This window comes from Pristiophorus japonicus, chromosome 9 (genome assembly GCF_044704955.1).
Source record: "Pristiophorus japonicus isolate sPriJap1 chromosome 9, sPriJap1.hap1, whole genome shotgun sequence".
NCBI classification, from domain to species: domain Eukaryota; kingdom Metazoa; phylum Chordata; class Chondrichthyes; family Pristiophoridae; genus Pristiophorus; species Pristiophorus japonicus.
Window position 1 is genome coordinate 144,730,568 of NC_091985.1, and position 16,287 is coordinate 144,746,854.

Below are 16,287 nucleotides of genomic sequence, written 5' to 3' on the forward strand. Positions count from 1 at the left end.
CAGAGCAGGTTGAGAAAGTAGTTGATAAAGCATATGGGATCCTGGACTTCATAAATAGAGGCATACATTATAAAATCAAGGAAGTTATGATGAACCTTTATAAAACGTTGGTTCGGCCTCAACTGGAATAGTGTGTCCCAATTCTGGGCACCACACTTTAGGAAGGATGTGAAGGCCTTAGAGAGGGTGCAGAACAGATTTACAAGAATGGTTCCAGGGATGAGGGACTTCAGTTACGTGGATAGGCTGGAGAAGCTGGGGTTGTTCTTAGAGCAGAGAAGGTCGAGAGGAGATTTGATAGAGGTGTTCAAAATCATGAGGGGTCTATACAGAGTAGAGAGAAACTGTTCCCATCGGCGGAAGGGTCGAGAACCAGAGGACACAGATTTAAGGTGATTGGCAGAAGAACCAAAGGTGACATGAGGAAAAATCTTTTTACGCAGCGAGTGGTTAGGATCTGGAATGCACTGCCTGAGAGGATGGTGGAGGCAGACTCAATCGTGGCTTTTAAAAGTGAATTGGGTAAATACCTGAAGGAAGAAAAATTGCAGTGTTACGGGGAAAGAGCGGAGGAGTGGGACTAGCTGAAATGCAGAGAGACGGCACGGGCCTGATGGGCCGAATGGCCTCCTCCTGTGCTGTAACCATTCTATGATTCTAACTGATTGGCAGAACAGAATCGAGGAGCTGATTGGTCTACTCCTGTTCCAATGTTAAACACGCCAGGTTGATGAAGCTGGTAAGTAGGCAGATAAGGGAACTTTGTTAGAGAGGAAATTCAAAATCGATGTGCTTCAAAGGTTTAGCAGATGTGGAACTCACATCGTGTGTAAGAAGTTGCTCAATAGTATGTCATTCAATTGTCCTTTCCTATCTTGTGTATTTGAGAAAATGTTAGGTGACTCTGCTGCAGAAGCTCTGAGGTTTTTTCCTTTAATCTTTAGTTTATCTAAAAATCTGAATTCTGCAGATTAGTCATTTCCATCATCCATATAGAACCACCATCGTGAAGTTCTACGAAAGGCAGTTTCGTACCAGAGTCCTGTCACTTATCAAGCAGTCTAGGAACTACGTTTGAAAAGGGATATGTTAACCCTTTGTGGGCTGATTCCATCTTCATTTTAACTAATGTACTTTAAATAATGTGTTGTGCCTTACTGCATCTATGTATGACTCTATTTATAAATCTCTGATTACTCTGGTGTGGTGGTTCTCATCTTCCAGAGAAGACAGGAGGACATGGTGCATATCCCATCTGACCTGGTGCACTATATAACATATGTATGGTATGGGCTAACTGTCAATCCCATAGTGTGCTATCCCACTGACTGTACACATAAGAACGCCAGTTCTAATCTGCTTCTGGAAATTGCCTTTTTGCTCTGAATGCAAAACAAAGATGTTGAGAGAAACCCTGAACCGTTAATAACTTGGTTGGGCTTACCTTTTAATGGGACTTGAGTCATTCCTTACCAGGAGTACTTCAACTGTACCATTGAACTTGCTTTTAAATAGCAAGTTCACCACATCTCTCAAAAATATCTCACGGCAGCGCACATATAAATAATTACCCTGAAGTACAATTACTGTTTTGTGGATAAAATGGGGGAAGCCATTTTGTAAACAGCAAGATCCCACAATCAATAAAATGAATCGCCAGTCAAACTGACCAAATGTCAACTTGGCTTCATGGGAGCACTTCAGTAAATTGTGGGTTCAAGCCCCACTCCAGGATTTCAGCACATAATTCAGGCTGGAACTCCAGTGTAGGCAAGGGAGATACTAAACAGAGGCCTGCTTTTTAGGTGGTCTTTAAAATGTGCCAAGGCAGGAACTGAAGAAAAGTATTCAGGCCAATGTACCTCCCTCAGCCAGCACCATCACAAATATATGATACGGCCTGTTATTTTTTTCTGGTGATGTTGGTTAACGGAGGAATATTGGCCAAAACTCCAGGAGGATTCCTTGTGCTTCTTTGAAGGGTGCTTTGGGACTTGAACCACCAACACAGGCTGATGGGCCCCGAGTTTAACATCGCATCCAAAGGACGGCACGGTGCCAAAAACAAATCATTCTTGTCTTTGATGTATCATGTTATTCACTTCTTTATGTTTTGTAATGGTACACAGGGGGTTAAAAGCCTGATTCAGTCACACAAAATGCTGCAGTTTGTTTGTTTTGATACACAATACGCCCAGATACAGACATGATGGGCGGAACTTGGCGGAAAAATAACGGCACGTGAACATCGCACTCGATTATTAAAGTTTAAACCTTTTCCTTTCTGTCTTTTTCTCTCTCTCAATCTAATCTAATCTTTCTCGCTTTTTATTTCTCTTTCTGTACCTGATTTAACTTTAGTTCATCCTCCTTCTCCGTCGTTCCTCTGTTTCTTTCTCAATCCTTAAATCTCATTGGCTAAGGAGCTAGACTGTTGTTACTGCCGTTCACTGAGGTCCCAGATGCCCTGTTGCCCTCACCACGCCATTATCAGCTCACACTCCCAGCAACTTACAGCACAAAATGGTTTTGATCTGAAGGGTGCAGGTAAAAGTCTAACTAAGGGTGAACCCCGTGAGATTTAGTTTGCTTTTGCTATTACCATACGAAAGAAAGGGAGACTTGCATTTATATACTGCCTTGCAAGACCACCAATTAAGTACTTTTGGAGTGTATTCACTGTTGTAATGTGGGAAACGCGGCAGCCAATTTGCCCAACAGCAACGTGATAATGACCAGATAATCTGCTTTTTGTCATGTTGATTGAGGGATAAATATTGGCCAAGAATAACACCCCTGTTCTTCTTTGAAATAGTGCCATGGGATCATTTACATCCAGCCGAGAGAGCAGACAGGGCCTCGGTTTAACGTCTCATCTCCGATAGTGCAGCACTCCCTCAGCACTGCACTCGAGTGCTAGTGTAGATTTTTGTGCTCAAGTCCCTGGAGTGGGTCTTGAACCCACAACCTTCTGACTCAGAGGCGAGTGCGCTACCCACTGAGCCACAGCTGAAAGAAGGCCGTGAGATGCCACGCTCCAGCAGATCCAGCCCTGATAGCTGTGAGGGAGGCCAAGCCATTCAATTCATATGCAGTCATGCTGCAGGTTTGGTTGGAATGTACGTTTGATTGACAACTCTATTTAAGGGACTCATTTAAATTTGCTTTGTCCAAGTCAAATGTTGAAAAGTATTCCTCGGCCTGTCTTGTTCTAATTGAGCAGTGCACCTGATGCCATCAGAGAGAACCATACACATGTCAGAGGGTCCCCAGGGACAGTCAGCCACAAGCCGACAGACAAGGCTAAATATTCAGAGATCCTGTTCAAGTTCATATTGCGGTTTAGTACAGCAGGCACAACTGTCTTATTTTCTATCTTATTTTCTATTAGTGTCAGCTGTGGCTCAGTGGGTAGCACTCTCACCTCTGAGTCAGAGGGTTGTCAATTCAAGTGCTACTCCAGTGACTTGAGTACAGAAATCTAAGCTGACACTGCAGTGCAGTGCTGAGGGAATGCTGCACTGTCTGAATTGCTGTCTTTCGGAAGAGAAGTTGAACTGGGACCCCGCCTGCCTTCTCAGGTGGATGTAAAGAATCCCATGGCACTATTTTGAAGCAAGGGTGTTCTCCCCGGAGTCCTGGCCAATATTTATCCCTCAATCAACATAACAAAAAGAGATTATCTGGTCATTATCACACTCGAGGGAGAGGGTCGGCAGCATGTCACTACAGCTTCCAGCGCGAATCGTCTCAAGTGTGCGATGACTTTAAGGTGGAGTTCAGGACTGGAACATCGGGTCCTCCATTGAAACATCTGCGAACTCATCCCTTCTGGTGTGGAAGCAAGTCATCCTCGTTCGAGGGACTGCCAATGATGGGACGATGCTGTTTGTGGGAGTTTGCTGTGTGCAAGTTGCCTGCCGCGATTCCTACTTTACAACAGTGTACATTCAAAAAGTACCTCCTTGGCTATAAAGCGCTTTGAGACGTCTGGTGGTTGTGAAAGGCGCTATATAAATCCAAATCTTTCTTTCTTTTATCTTCTGAAGAGGAATCGTTAAACTTGTAATTACTGTAATCTAGCGTGCAATTGCCTCTGTTCACTTATCCATTTACTGCTGAATTCGTTTGTCGGTTTACAGCCTAAGCCACGGTCTAGTGGAGTGTTTATTCAACCACATTCAAAAGTCATGGCAAACCACACGAAGGCGCGTAATATAACCAGTGACTTGAAATACAGGTAAAGACACTTGTCCGTGGGGAAACAAGGGATCACAAAAAGGAGTAGTCAGAAATGCTCAACCCAAGAACATTTCAGAGTAAAATCCCCCAAACATGACAAGCATCTGCAACACTGCAGTGCTCCATCATTACTGCACTGAGGTGTAGAATATGTGCTCGGTTCCTGGAGTGCGGGGCGGTTAAACCCACACCCTTCTGACACAAGGGCTAGAATGTTATCAACTGAGCCAAGCCGACACAGGACCTCTGTCTCGAGGGGCAAGTGAAGGAATAAAGTTCTCATTGGGCACCTGTGAGAAGGACGGGTGGGATATTGTGACCTATCTGGTCAGTATCTTGCCTTTGGCTGTGCATTTTAGAGGTTTGGCAGAAACCTGTGTACTAAATACTGGGAACTGGACTTAAGTCACTCAATCTCAAGGGATCATTGGAGGGAAGCATGGAGAATCACCTTCACAATCTCCACCAAAACAAATGCTGCACGCCTTGTAGCTCAACCCACTCATACTCAGAATTCCAGCTGACTGTCAGCTGAGTGTCGGTGGAACTGTGGTTAACGGGGCAGGCTCCGGCACTCATTCTGTTCCTACTGCTCGCCCTTCTCAATCGCGTTTGTAGAGGCCACTAAAGACACATCTAGTCTGAGCACCCCTCTAGGTGCAACCAGTGCCGACACTGCCTACTTTCAGCGAAGCAAGGAACCCCTAGTACTTGTAAACACAACCAGCTTTCAGTCCTGGCAGCGAGAGGTGCAGCTATCTGCAGCCCAACTACCCTCGATAAGTATTTGAGCAAAAAACAGTCAGAGCAACTGGTCCACAGGCCATTTGTTAAAGCTGGGAAAGCACCAGGACTATGGGACAATGCTCCTTCCCCAATGACCCAAATGCCCGACAGCCAACCAGGTATGTTTGTACCTCACACTGACAGCAATGTTTATAATCCGTATCAGCACGAGGGTACCGTTGCAGTTTTAATACTTCTCTCAAGTTTAAACAGGGTGAAAGATTCAGGGGGAAACCACTGCCCCCCGGCAGTTTGAGGGGTGAGAAGGTAGAGATTGATTTATTTGAGTTGGAGGAAAACAAATCATTTGCGACGACAGTATTCATTTTATCTGTGGGAAAATGCAGGAGGGGAATAGCTCAATCTTTACTTGGCCAGCTAAGTTCCTGTGTCAATACATAATAGAGAGTTTAAAATCAGAATTGTATGGGATAAACAGCATCCTTGCTTGCCGGTAGGACCTGAACAACCTGGGGCTGACAGTCACTTCTAGGCTATCACACTTTTGCAGTATGTTAGGATTAGTTGCTTACTTAACTGATAAACGCTGGGTTTCCTCTGAATGTACAATTCTAGTGTCTGGCCATCAAATATCATCTTCAGCAGTAAATGGCTCAAAAATGTAAATATTTCTTCATACCAATCCACACGGAAATAACAAATTGCTTTCTTCACGACATGTAGCAAGCAATATTAGCTTTCTTGACTCTCAAAGTTCCCATCAGCACTTGTGCTCACCATATCGGAAGAGTGAGGATTGTATTATTAATAACCAGAATACTAATAAATGTTAGAAAAATTGCATTTTGCACACACACACACTGATTAAATAAATAGGCATCTAAATGGAAACTGAATTCAGCCAGGATGCAGACCAAGCTGTATATTTATAAATCAGTACTGCACTCCGAGCTCATTAGGGCAAATCTACTCGATGGTGCGATACTCAGGTTTAAAATCAATGAGATTCCTATTAAGCTAGTCAGTTCAGAGCGAAGTGCAGTCTCCACAATAGGAGTTGTGTATTGTGTTGCAGTAGCACAATGACAAGGAACAAAAGGCACCAGCTCCCGTCCAAGGATCAGATGAAGTGGCAGGATAACCAGGGGAGAATTCAAATCTTGGAGGAGGTATGTTTAATAAAAGCACCCAAATCTGACTGAAAAAGACCTCCTGCCCTATTAGGGTCATAGTTCCAGGACTCCCTCCCCTTTTACAATGATGCTCAGTTCGACATAACAATGGCCCGTCATCATTCTTATCAGGTAGAACATCCTCTCTAATCAGCACTGTACAGTTACAGTACCAGTACTATGTGAAAGCTGATACAGAAGTTATTTAGATAAGATAACTTATCATTGCAAGCATACTCGCCTATTACATCCCCAAAAACAGCTTTCAACTGACTTTTTTTTGGTTCGACAAAAGTCAATATTTCTGTGTGCTGGTCGAAACCAACAGCTCGATATCCGATACAAAAGAAACCCAAGACAAATTCCATTTCCAAACAAATTTGTGGAAATGGATGTGCAGCAATGGATGCCCAGGAGGGAGTTACAAGGCTGTAATTTAATCGAGGGGCGTGGGGTGTCATAAAACACAAGTGCAACATTTGAACCCATAGATTAGATTACGGTCTGCAACACACATCCTCGTGGTTTGATCTGAGGGTGATACCTCGCTTGGCTCTCCCGGCACCAAGGCCTAGTCTGTCAAACGACTGTCGGGCTTCACTAACACTCTTCTGAAACTGCCCACCAGAATATAAGATAATAAAAGTCAGGGACAAGAAAAGGCCATTTGGCCCATTAATGCCAATAGCTCTGGTATCCCAATTCTGCCTCAGTATCTCGAGCAATGTTTTTGCCCAACCATGCCGAGCAGACCATCTGAAACAAGATAGTGTACATGAATCGTACTAATGGTTATATTCTTGGCACTTGGTTTTCATTTCAATTTTAATCATGACATTAATTGTGCTGGTGATGACTGCGATCACACTCTGTTCCTAGTGCACTTTGTGTCCTTAATGCACAATGAGGGCTTGTGCTTATATCGAGCATTATCCCATCTCTCAGGAATATCTCGAAGCACTGCACACATCAAGGAATCACCTTCTTTGTGAGGTACAGTGACGGTTATCATGTGGGCAACATTTACAAAAAAAAGTACAAATGCTTCTCAAAGTGGCGAGAAGGAATTTGTTAAGTGGCTTTCTTGATCATGTGTTTCCTGAAGGTTTGGCACATACAGTAAAACACTTATGCCGATCGGTTTGGATGAGGCAGGAGCAGGACCATAGTCGATGCACCTCAGATGATGCATCATGGACTGCATGTGAATTACCTGGGAACATCAGCCCATATAATCACTCTTCTACACCTAGGAAACACGTGACTAGCTGGAAAACTCAGCCACCAAACATCTTTAGTATATGGGTTTTACCCTCAGAGGTGGCTGTCAAACCCTATGGAACCTTCCTGTGGATGAGTGTCTTTATTACAGAATAATGGCACAGAGCAAAATAATATTTCAGTTGTATAATATTGGGTAATGTTATGTTTTAATGCTGCTGTCCATCTACAATGTATCCATCCCATCAGTTCCCAAACGCAATTTTTTGTTTAGCAATTATACAAAAGTATAAGAGTCAGCAGCATTTTGGGTGATTGTCTCATTTCACTAGTGTCAGCCATGGCTCAGTGGGCAACACACTCGCCTCGGAGCCAGAAGGTTGTGAATTCAAGTCCAAATCCAGGGGCTTAAGCACATAATAATCTAGGCTGACATTCCAGTGCAGTACTGAGGAAGTGCTGCACTGTCGGAGGTGCCGTCTTTCGGATGTGACGTTAAACCGAGGCTCCGTCTGCTCTCTCAAATGAATGTAAAAGATCCCATGGAAACTATTGGAAGAGGAGCAGGGGGAGTTATCCCCAGTGTCCTGGCCAACATTTAGCCCTCAATCAACATCACAAAAGAACGGACTATCTGGTCATTATCACATTTGCTGTCTGTGGGAGCTTGCTGTGCGCAAATTGGCTGTCGCGTTGCCCACATTACAACAGTGACTGCACCTCAAAAGTACTTCATTGGCTGTAAAGCGCTTCTGAGAGGTCCGGTGCTCGTGAAAAGCGCTATAGAAACGCAAAGCCCTTCTTTCTTGAAAGTTGCATGCAGCCTAACATTGAATGGGGCCTGCGGGCAATTCCAGGCGTGGACACTGTGAGCTGCCCTTTGGCTGCGGGCAGATAAAGGGGGGTGCGGAGGGCAGGAATGTTTCCTTTTGTGGCAAGGATGGAGGGTAATGCACTGGCCCACCGAACCATCACTGGTGGAGAGTAATGCACTGGCCCGCCCGACCCATCACTGGTGAAGGATAATGCACTGGGACCCCCGACCCATCACTGGTGGAGAGTAGTGCACTGGCCCCCAGACCCATCACTGGTGGAGAGTAATGCACTGCCCCCCCCCCACCGGACCCATCACTGGTGAGCCCCCTGAGCAGCTCGGAAGTCCAGACCTCCCACCCCCCCCCCCACCCACACACACACACACACAGTCCTCCTTACCTGCTTTCTCGACCAGGCTGGAGATACACAGCACCACCAACAACATACCGCCCAGCCAGCACACCTGCCACCAGAACAAATCCCGTCTTTTTCGGCGCACTTTGATTCTCTTCTGGTTGAGCACCAGCGGGAAGGGGCGGTGTTGTGGGGTGGTCGAAGGCTCCATCCCAAAGACCCCTGGCTTGCTGGGCTCGGGGAGCAGCGCAAACTGGAAGCCCCGGAGCAGCTGGAGGCGAGAGAGAGGGAGGGGATGTGTGTGTGGGGGGAGGGAGGGGGAAGAGAGGGGTGGGGATGGGGAGGAGGGGGGAGAGTCGCCTTCAGTCCATTAGACGCCGAGAAGAGAGGAGATGGGGGGCGAGCTGGCGGCGGCTGCTGCTGGTCTGAGCCATGAACAGGGGTGGAGAGAGGGCGTCCGAGAGACGCGGAGAGCGGCAGCTGCAGCTCGCTTCGGTCTCCAGCTCTGCTGATGCCTGGGAAGCCCAGAGCTGGTTGTGTCAGAGAAACTCAGGGAGGGGAGGGAGGATCTGGGTGGGTAGGGGAGGGAGAGACAGAGAGAGAGAGGCCAGTGCGCCCTCTTCGGGTCTCCATCACCAATACAGCCCCATTGCCTTCTCACTTGGTGGCTTCTGCCCATCTTCATTGGACTGGGTAAAGCTGGCACTGGGCTTCTCTTGCCCCCCACACACACATACACTCGCCGGGCAGAAACCAGTGCTGCAAGTTGTATTGAAAACAACAACAAAAAATCCTGCTTGTTTGCTGGAAATGTAACATCAAAACAGAAAATAGCTGGTCAGGCAACATCTATGGAGAGAGATATAGAGTTGTGGGGGGCCGGAGTGGGTGGGGGGGGGGGCACTTGATTTAAATGTTTAATTTGTTCACAACAAAAAGTTGTAGAGCTTGTTTGAAAATTTTTGGTGTGTTGCACCCCGCCCCCCTTTAATCAGGGGGCACTTGATTTGTTGTTTTGCAACAAAAATAGTTGTGGGGGGCCGGGGGGCAGGGGTGGGGGGCACTTGATCTAATGATTGTTTTACTGATTACAACAAAATAGTTGTGGAGCTGTTGGCGCCGGAGTGACTGGAGTGCATCTTCACCCCCGGCAACCAAATTTTAATTTGATCCACATCAAAAGTTTAATTTGTTTAAATTTGTCAATTTTAATGCCCCCCACCCTCTTTTAGCCAGGAGGCACTTGTATAATTTGTGTTTTGGTGCCCTCAGGAAAAAAAAACAGGTGGCACCTGAAAAGGTTTTGGAGTGTGCCCCCACTCCTTTAATTAGGGGGCACTTAATTGTTTTCTACAAAAAAAATCGTTGTGGGGGGCCGGGGATGGGGGGGAGTGTAATTTTAACCAGGGAGAAAACCCGTAGGATCGTGTGGAGCGCCAGCTTTACGCCTCGCCCCAATATTTCTCTCCACTTTGGTGGCTATGCACTTCCAGGGGACAATGAGTTTCAACCTGCTTCTGTTGATAAAACACAACACGGTGGGGTATAGAATTATACAAGTAGAAGGAAACCATTTGAGTCAAAAAAAGAAAGACTTGCATTTATATAGTACCTTTCACAACCACCGGACGTCTCAAAGAACTTTACAGCCGACGAAATACTTTTGGAATGTAGTCGCTGTTGTAATGTAGAAAATGCAGCAGCCAATTTGCGCACAGCAAGCTCCCACAAACAACAATGTGATAATGACCAGATAATCTGTTTTTGTTATGTTGGTTGAGGGATAAATATTGGCCAGGACACCGGGGATAATCCCCTGCTCTTCTTCGAAATAGTGCCATAGGATCTTTTACTTCCACCTGAGAGGGCAGATGGGGCCTTGGTTTAACATCTCATCCAAAAGACAGCACTTCCGACAGTGCAGCACTCCCTCAGCATTGCACTGGAATGTCAGCCTAGATTTATGTGCTCAAGTTCGTGGAGTGGGACTTGAACCCCACAACCTTTTGATTTAGAAGCAAGGTTGCTACCTACTGAGCCACAGCTGACAAGATCATTTTGGTTAATATATACTCCCAGTGCAGAAGTCCAAGCCTCTGTCAGCAACACCTTCTTCACCCTCAACACGATAACCACAGGTCACTTCAGCTGTGTCCTGCACTGAAGTGATAGGAAATCTGTGCAAGTGGCAGCTTGGTAAAGCTTGTACGAATTTCCCATGTTTTCTGTAAATCCTCTTCTAAATCTACACAGGCTGGTATAAATCTTTTACTGTGAGCATGGCCTCTAACACCAGTATCAGAAAACATTGATTTATTCGACGGTTTTGACCCCGAAATGATCCGCAGTAAACCGAGGTCAGTGATGAGTCGATCTTAAATTGATCATATTTTGCTAAAATTGATGTCGATTATCGGAAAATGGATTTGGAAGATTTAAAGAAGTTCATTGCAGACTTCTAGCAGTGACTGTTTTCAAATTCCCTGCCCATTGTGGGTAATAATCAACTGTGATACAATCATAAACTACATGAAATGGTATTTGGGTTTGACAGCAGGTGCAATACTTGTGTTGTATTTCCTTCATATGTTCCTATCATTCCAGAATCCTTCAAGAGGCACCGATCAGTTTTGTCTTTGTATAGTATAAAGGCAGGATTGCTCCTCTTAACTTTTGTGATCTATCCCATCACTGAATATAATGAGATTCAGAAGGTGGGACTACTTAGCAGATCCATCCTTTTTCAAATATCCTCACTTTTTTTTTTACAGTTGCAAATGTTTTTAATACACCACTTATACTGCGAAATTTGCTTCAATGTGAACTGGTTTCAGCTTTGCATCAACCCAATGTAATCTAATTTAGGTAGAAGGTCAAACGAATCACTTCTGGACAAGTGGGGTGAGATCTCTTCAAGAAGATAATCCCACACCACTCTGACTTCAATATAACTGAAAGCTTACTGGTAATTACGACCATTATTAATTTAATTAGAGGTGCCGCCTGGTATCATTCTAGCTCATTCTTTGTGTTGGAGAAGAGGAGATGGGAGTTGTTGTGTATCTGTAAAGCATGCACTCCCATGTTCCACCACCAGGGAGCTCATCCCCTAAAGTCCCAAGGGATCCGAGCACCCCTTGGGAGCACTGTATATAAGCCGGCCCCTAAGGCCTGTTCCTCACTCTGGAGTGTCTTATTAAAGACTGAGGTAATTGTTACTTTAACCTCCCTGTGTGCAGCCTCATCTGTGTTAGGAACACAATAGAAGTTGCGGCCAATAGCTTTACCACGTGACAGCAACGTACTTTAATATATTGAAACATCCTTTGATGGAGAAACGGGAGAACCGACACTGAGTGGTAGCAATGGCAGAGCTAGGGGAGATGCCAGAAGGGGTGTTTAAAGAAGTAGGATTTGAACTGGATTTTCAAGGGGGCAGGAGGAAGACGTAGCAATGAGGAAGAGTTTTCAGTATGCAGTGAATAAATTAATGATCTTTTCTGGCCTTCATATAAAACGGAAAAGAGTGACTAAAGTAAATGTTGGTCCCTTAGAAGATGAGAAGGGGGATTTAATAATGGGAAATGTGGAAATGGCTGAGACCTTAAACAATTATTTTGCTTCGGTCTTCACAATGGAAGACACAAAAACCATGCCAAAAATTGCTGGTCACGGGAATGTGGGAAGGGAGGACCTTGAGACAATCACTATCACTAGGGAGGTAGTGCTGGACAGGCTAATGGGACTCAAGGTAGACAAGTCCCCTGGTCCTGATGAAATGCATCCCAGGGTATTAAAAGAGATGGCGGAAGTTATAGCAGATGCATTCGTTATAATCTACTAAAATTCTCTGGACTCTGGGGAGGTACCAGCGGATTGGAAAGCAGTTAATGTAACGCCTCTGTTTAAAAAAGGGGGCAGACAGAAGGCAGGTAACTATAGGCCGGTTAGTTTAACATATGTATTGGGGACAATGCTTGAAGCTATCATTAAGGAAGAAATAGCGGGACATCCAGATAGGAATAGTGCAATCAAGCAGATGCAACATGGATTCATGAAGGGGAAATCATGTTTAACTAATTTACTGAAATTCTTTGAGGATATAACGAGCATGGTGGATAGAGGTGTACCGATGGATGTGTTGTATATAGATTTCCAAAAGGCATTCGATAAGGTGCCACACAAAAGGTTACTGCAGAAGATAAAGGTACTCAGAGTCAGAGGAAATGTATTAGCATGGATCGAGAATTGGCTGGCTAACAGAAAGCAGAGAGTCGTGATAAATGGGTCCTTTTCGGGTTGGAAATCGGTGGTTAGTGGTGTGCCACAGGGATTGGTGCTGGGACCATAACTGTTTACAGTATAAATAGATGACCTGGAAGAGGGGACAGAGTGTAGTGTAACAAAATTTGCAGATGACACAAAGATTAGTGGGAAAGCGGGTTGTGTAGAGGACACAGAGAGGCTGCAAAGAGATTTAGATAGGTTAAGCGAATGGGCTATGGTTTGGCAGATGGAGTACAATGTCGGAAAATGTGAGATCATCCACCTTGGAAAAAAAAACAGTAAAAGGGAATATTATTTGAATGGGGAGAAATTACAACATGCTGCGGTGCAGAGGGACCTGGGGGTCCTTGTGCATGAAACTCTTTTAAGTTTACCTGCAAAACATAAAAACATTAAACGGTGCCACCCGACCTGGGTGACACTCCAGACATTTACAAGGCCCTTTTTTTTTCCCCCCCTTTTTTTTTGTTTTTTTTTTGTTTTTCTTTTTTGGTTTTTTTTTTTGGGCACTAAATTCACAATTTTCCCCAGTGCCCCCTATAAAAGGGAAGGGGGACACTAAAAGCACCGGCAATTAAAACAAATTAAACTTAAAAAACGTAAAATCAAATTAAAATTTGGTTGCCGGGCGTGATGATGCACTCCAGTCCCTCCGGTGCCCACCTCTCGTCCTTGTGCATGAATCCCAAAAAGTTAGTTTGCAGGTGCAGCACGTAATCAGAAAGGCAAATGGAATGTTGGCCTTCATTGCGAGAGGGATGGAGTACAAAAGCAGGGAGGTCCTGCTGCAACTGTACAGGGTATTGGTGAGGCCGCACCCGGAGTACTGCATGCAGTTTTGGTCACCTTACTTAAGGAAGGAGATACTAGCTTTGGAAGGGGTACAGAGACGATTCACTAGGCTGATTCCGGAGATGAGGGGGTTACCTTATGATGATAGATTGAGTAGACTGGGTCTTTACTCGTTGGAGTTCAGAAGGATGAGGGGTGATATTATAGAAACATTTAAAATAATGAAAGGGATAGACAAGATAGAGGCAGAGAGGTTGTTTCCACTGGTCGGGGAGACTAGAACTAGGGGGCACAGCCTCAAAATATGGGGGAGCCAATTTAAAACCGAGTTGAGAAGGAATTTCTTCTCCCAGAGGGTTGTGAATCTGTGGAATTCTCTGCCCAAGGAAGCAGTTGAGGATAGCTCATTGAATGTATTCAAATCACAGATAGATAGATTTTTAACCAATAAGGGAATTAAGGGTTACGGGGAGCGGGCGGGTAAGTGGAGCTGAGTCCACGGCCAGATCAGCCATGATCTTGTTGAATGGCGGAGCAGGCTCGAAGGGCTAGATGGCCTACTCCTGTTCCTAATTCTTATGTTCTTATGTTCTTATGTTCAGTACATCAATCAACTAATATTACAAACAACAGATAACTAGGTGTGTTTCAAGTCAGAAGATCAAATAACCTAAATCTGATCTCAACGTCTCCTCTGCTTCAGGTACTGAGTGAAAGGCCTCTCGCTCATTTCTTTTTTGAGTGGAAATCATTAGGTTGAATTTCGTGGAAAATATAATAGCCCTATATCTAAGGAACATCACACCATTTAATTATGAACCCTTTACTGATACTGAAAGATGGAAACTTCATATTAACACTGCAGGGTCCAATTGATTTAATTAAAGTAGATGTCATTGTCTGAACTAATTGCCTTATTCAATAGGGGCCTTGTACCTTGTGGGATTTATAAAGGCAATTCCAGAGTGTGGGGTCCAGGCGGTCGAAGGCACAACTACCATTGATGGGGTAAAGGGTGTTGGGTGGATGCACGAAAGATGTGGTCATGGAACCAGAGAATTTGGGGGGATTGTAGGGCCATGGGCAGCGTGGAGGCCCCGACCTGCGAGGGAACATCAGCGGCAGGTCGGGGCCATAAAAGGAGTGGTGAGCAGCGGCCAAGGGCAGCATGGAGGCCACTTCAAGGTACAGCGCGAGCTGGTGCAGGAGGGCGACGGCTGTGAAGCGTGACGTCATCAAGACCCAGGTCGGTGATTGGAGCGTGGGCAGATACAGCAGGGGCAGCGAGGTCAGGGCGAAGGAGCGGCGAGGGACTGTGGAGGGACATGATCGGAGCCCAGGGGAGGCGCGAGTTCGGGGCCAGGGGCTCAGGGGCAGCATGGACCAGCCCACACTGCGATTCGTGTGTGCACTAGGTCCGTGCAGCAGAGCTGGTCTCCAGTTGTCTTGGGTAATCCTTGCCACTGGACCAAGACCTAGCTCGGTCAAGCCGCCACACATTTAAAAATTCACACGCAGGCATTTTCCAGCTTACAGGATGTAGTTCGGGTCCTTCATTGAAACACCTGTGAACTCCTCCTTTTTTTTGGCATGGAAGCAGGTCTTCCTCGTTTCGAGGGACCGCCTATGATGATGATGATGATGATGTGCCTCCTCTTGACAATATTTAACAAAACTAGATGATCATGTACTTATTTCATGTACCATGGCTCGTCAGTGTGCTGCAAACATTTTATTCACTTATTGAGAGATCACTGTAAGATATTGGTAAGAATTTCCATTACACAATACCTTGCACACTCCATTATTTGCATGCTATTTCTTACAGCAAGTTCCTTTTGAGTGCAGCATTGTCATTGCCAAATAGACAAAAGATATTGCTACAGGGTGGAAAGCTGTCTCCCCACATCCTAACCATAACATCTCTGAAGGATGTAAGGCAGAGTGAACTCTCGAGGCATTTGAAACCCTGAGATTATCTGACCCTGAATGTGACCCTCAACCAACCGAGTTGTCCACCCTCAGGAAGCAACAAGCTAAATGATTTTACAGGCATTTATGCAGAAATGGCTGAGAGTAGAAGTGTAATTTATGCCATAAATATATACCTATTCTTGGCAAAAAAATGTTTCGATTAACAGGAGCCTAGTGTGAAACAATTGTCCTAGTGAATCCATGTGAATTCTTCAGTAAATGCCATTTCTACATTCAGGAATATTGATTGAAGCAGCTTGATACGTCTGCTGACATTACCCCTCCTGACACCCCAAAAGGAAAACCTAATCTATATTTTTGTACGGGTCAAGGCTTTAAAGAGTCTTGTCTGGATCAAAATTGGGATTACAAAGATCTAAAATTAAATTGATAGTGTCCGAATCTCAGCTAAGTTAACCGTGAATAAAATATTGTTCTGAAGAAATCTTCTTCTTAGGCAGTCCCTCGGAGTCGGGGATGACTTACTTCCACACTAATATGAGTTCTCAGGTGACTGAAGAGACCAATGCGGGACCTGCAGTCTCTGTCACAGGTGGGGCAGACAGTGCTTGGAGGGACGGGTGGCTGTTTGTAGCCACCAGATGGTGTCATTGTTGAAGGCCACTGAGCAGCACGCACGTGGAGCTGCTCTGGTATAAAAGGCCAGCCATTTTGTGAGTCA

At 45.2% G+C, this 16,287-nt stretch overlaps 1 protein-coding gene across 3 annotated transcripts in view; it reads right to left on the reverse strand.

Moving 5' to 3' along the window:
• slc24a3 (solute carrier family 24 member 3) overlaps positions 1-9,105 on the reverse strand; it is a 466,872-nt gene extending 457,767 nt beyond the window's left edge. For all 3 annotated transcript variants that reach the window (XM_070888804.1, XM_070888803.1, XM_070888805.1), the window contains exon 1: positions 8,598-9,105. In XM_070888804.1, coding sequence (XP_070744905.1) covers positions 8,598-8,763 — 166 coding nt within the window. In that variant the 5' untranslated portion in view covers positions 8,764-9,105. The remainder of the gene's footprint in view (positions 1-8,597) is intronic.
• Between the last annotated feature and the right edge of the window lie 7,182 nt (positions 9,106-16,287).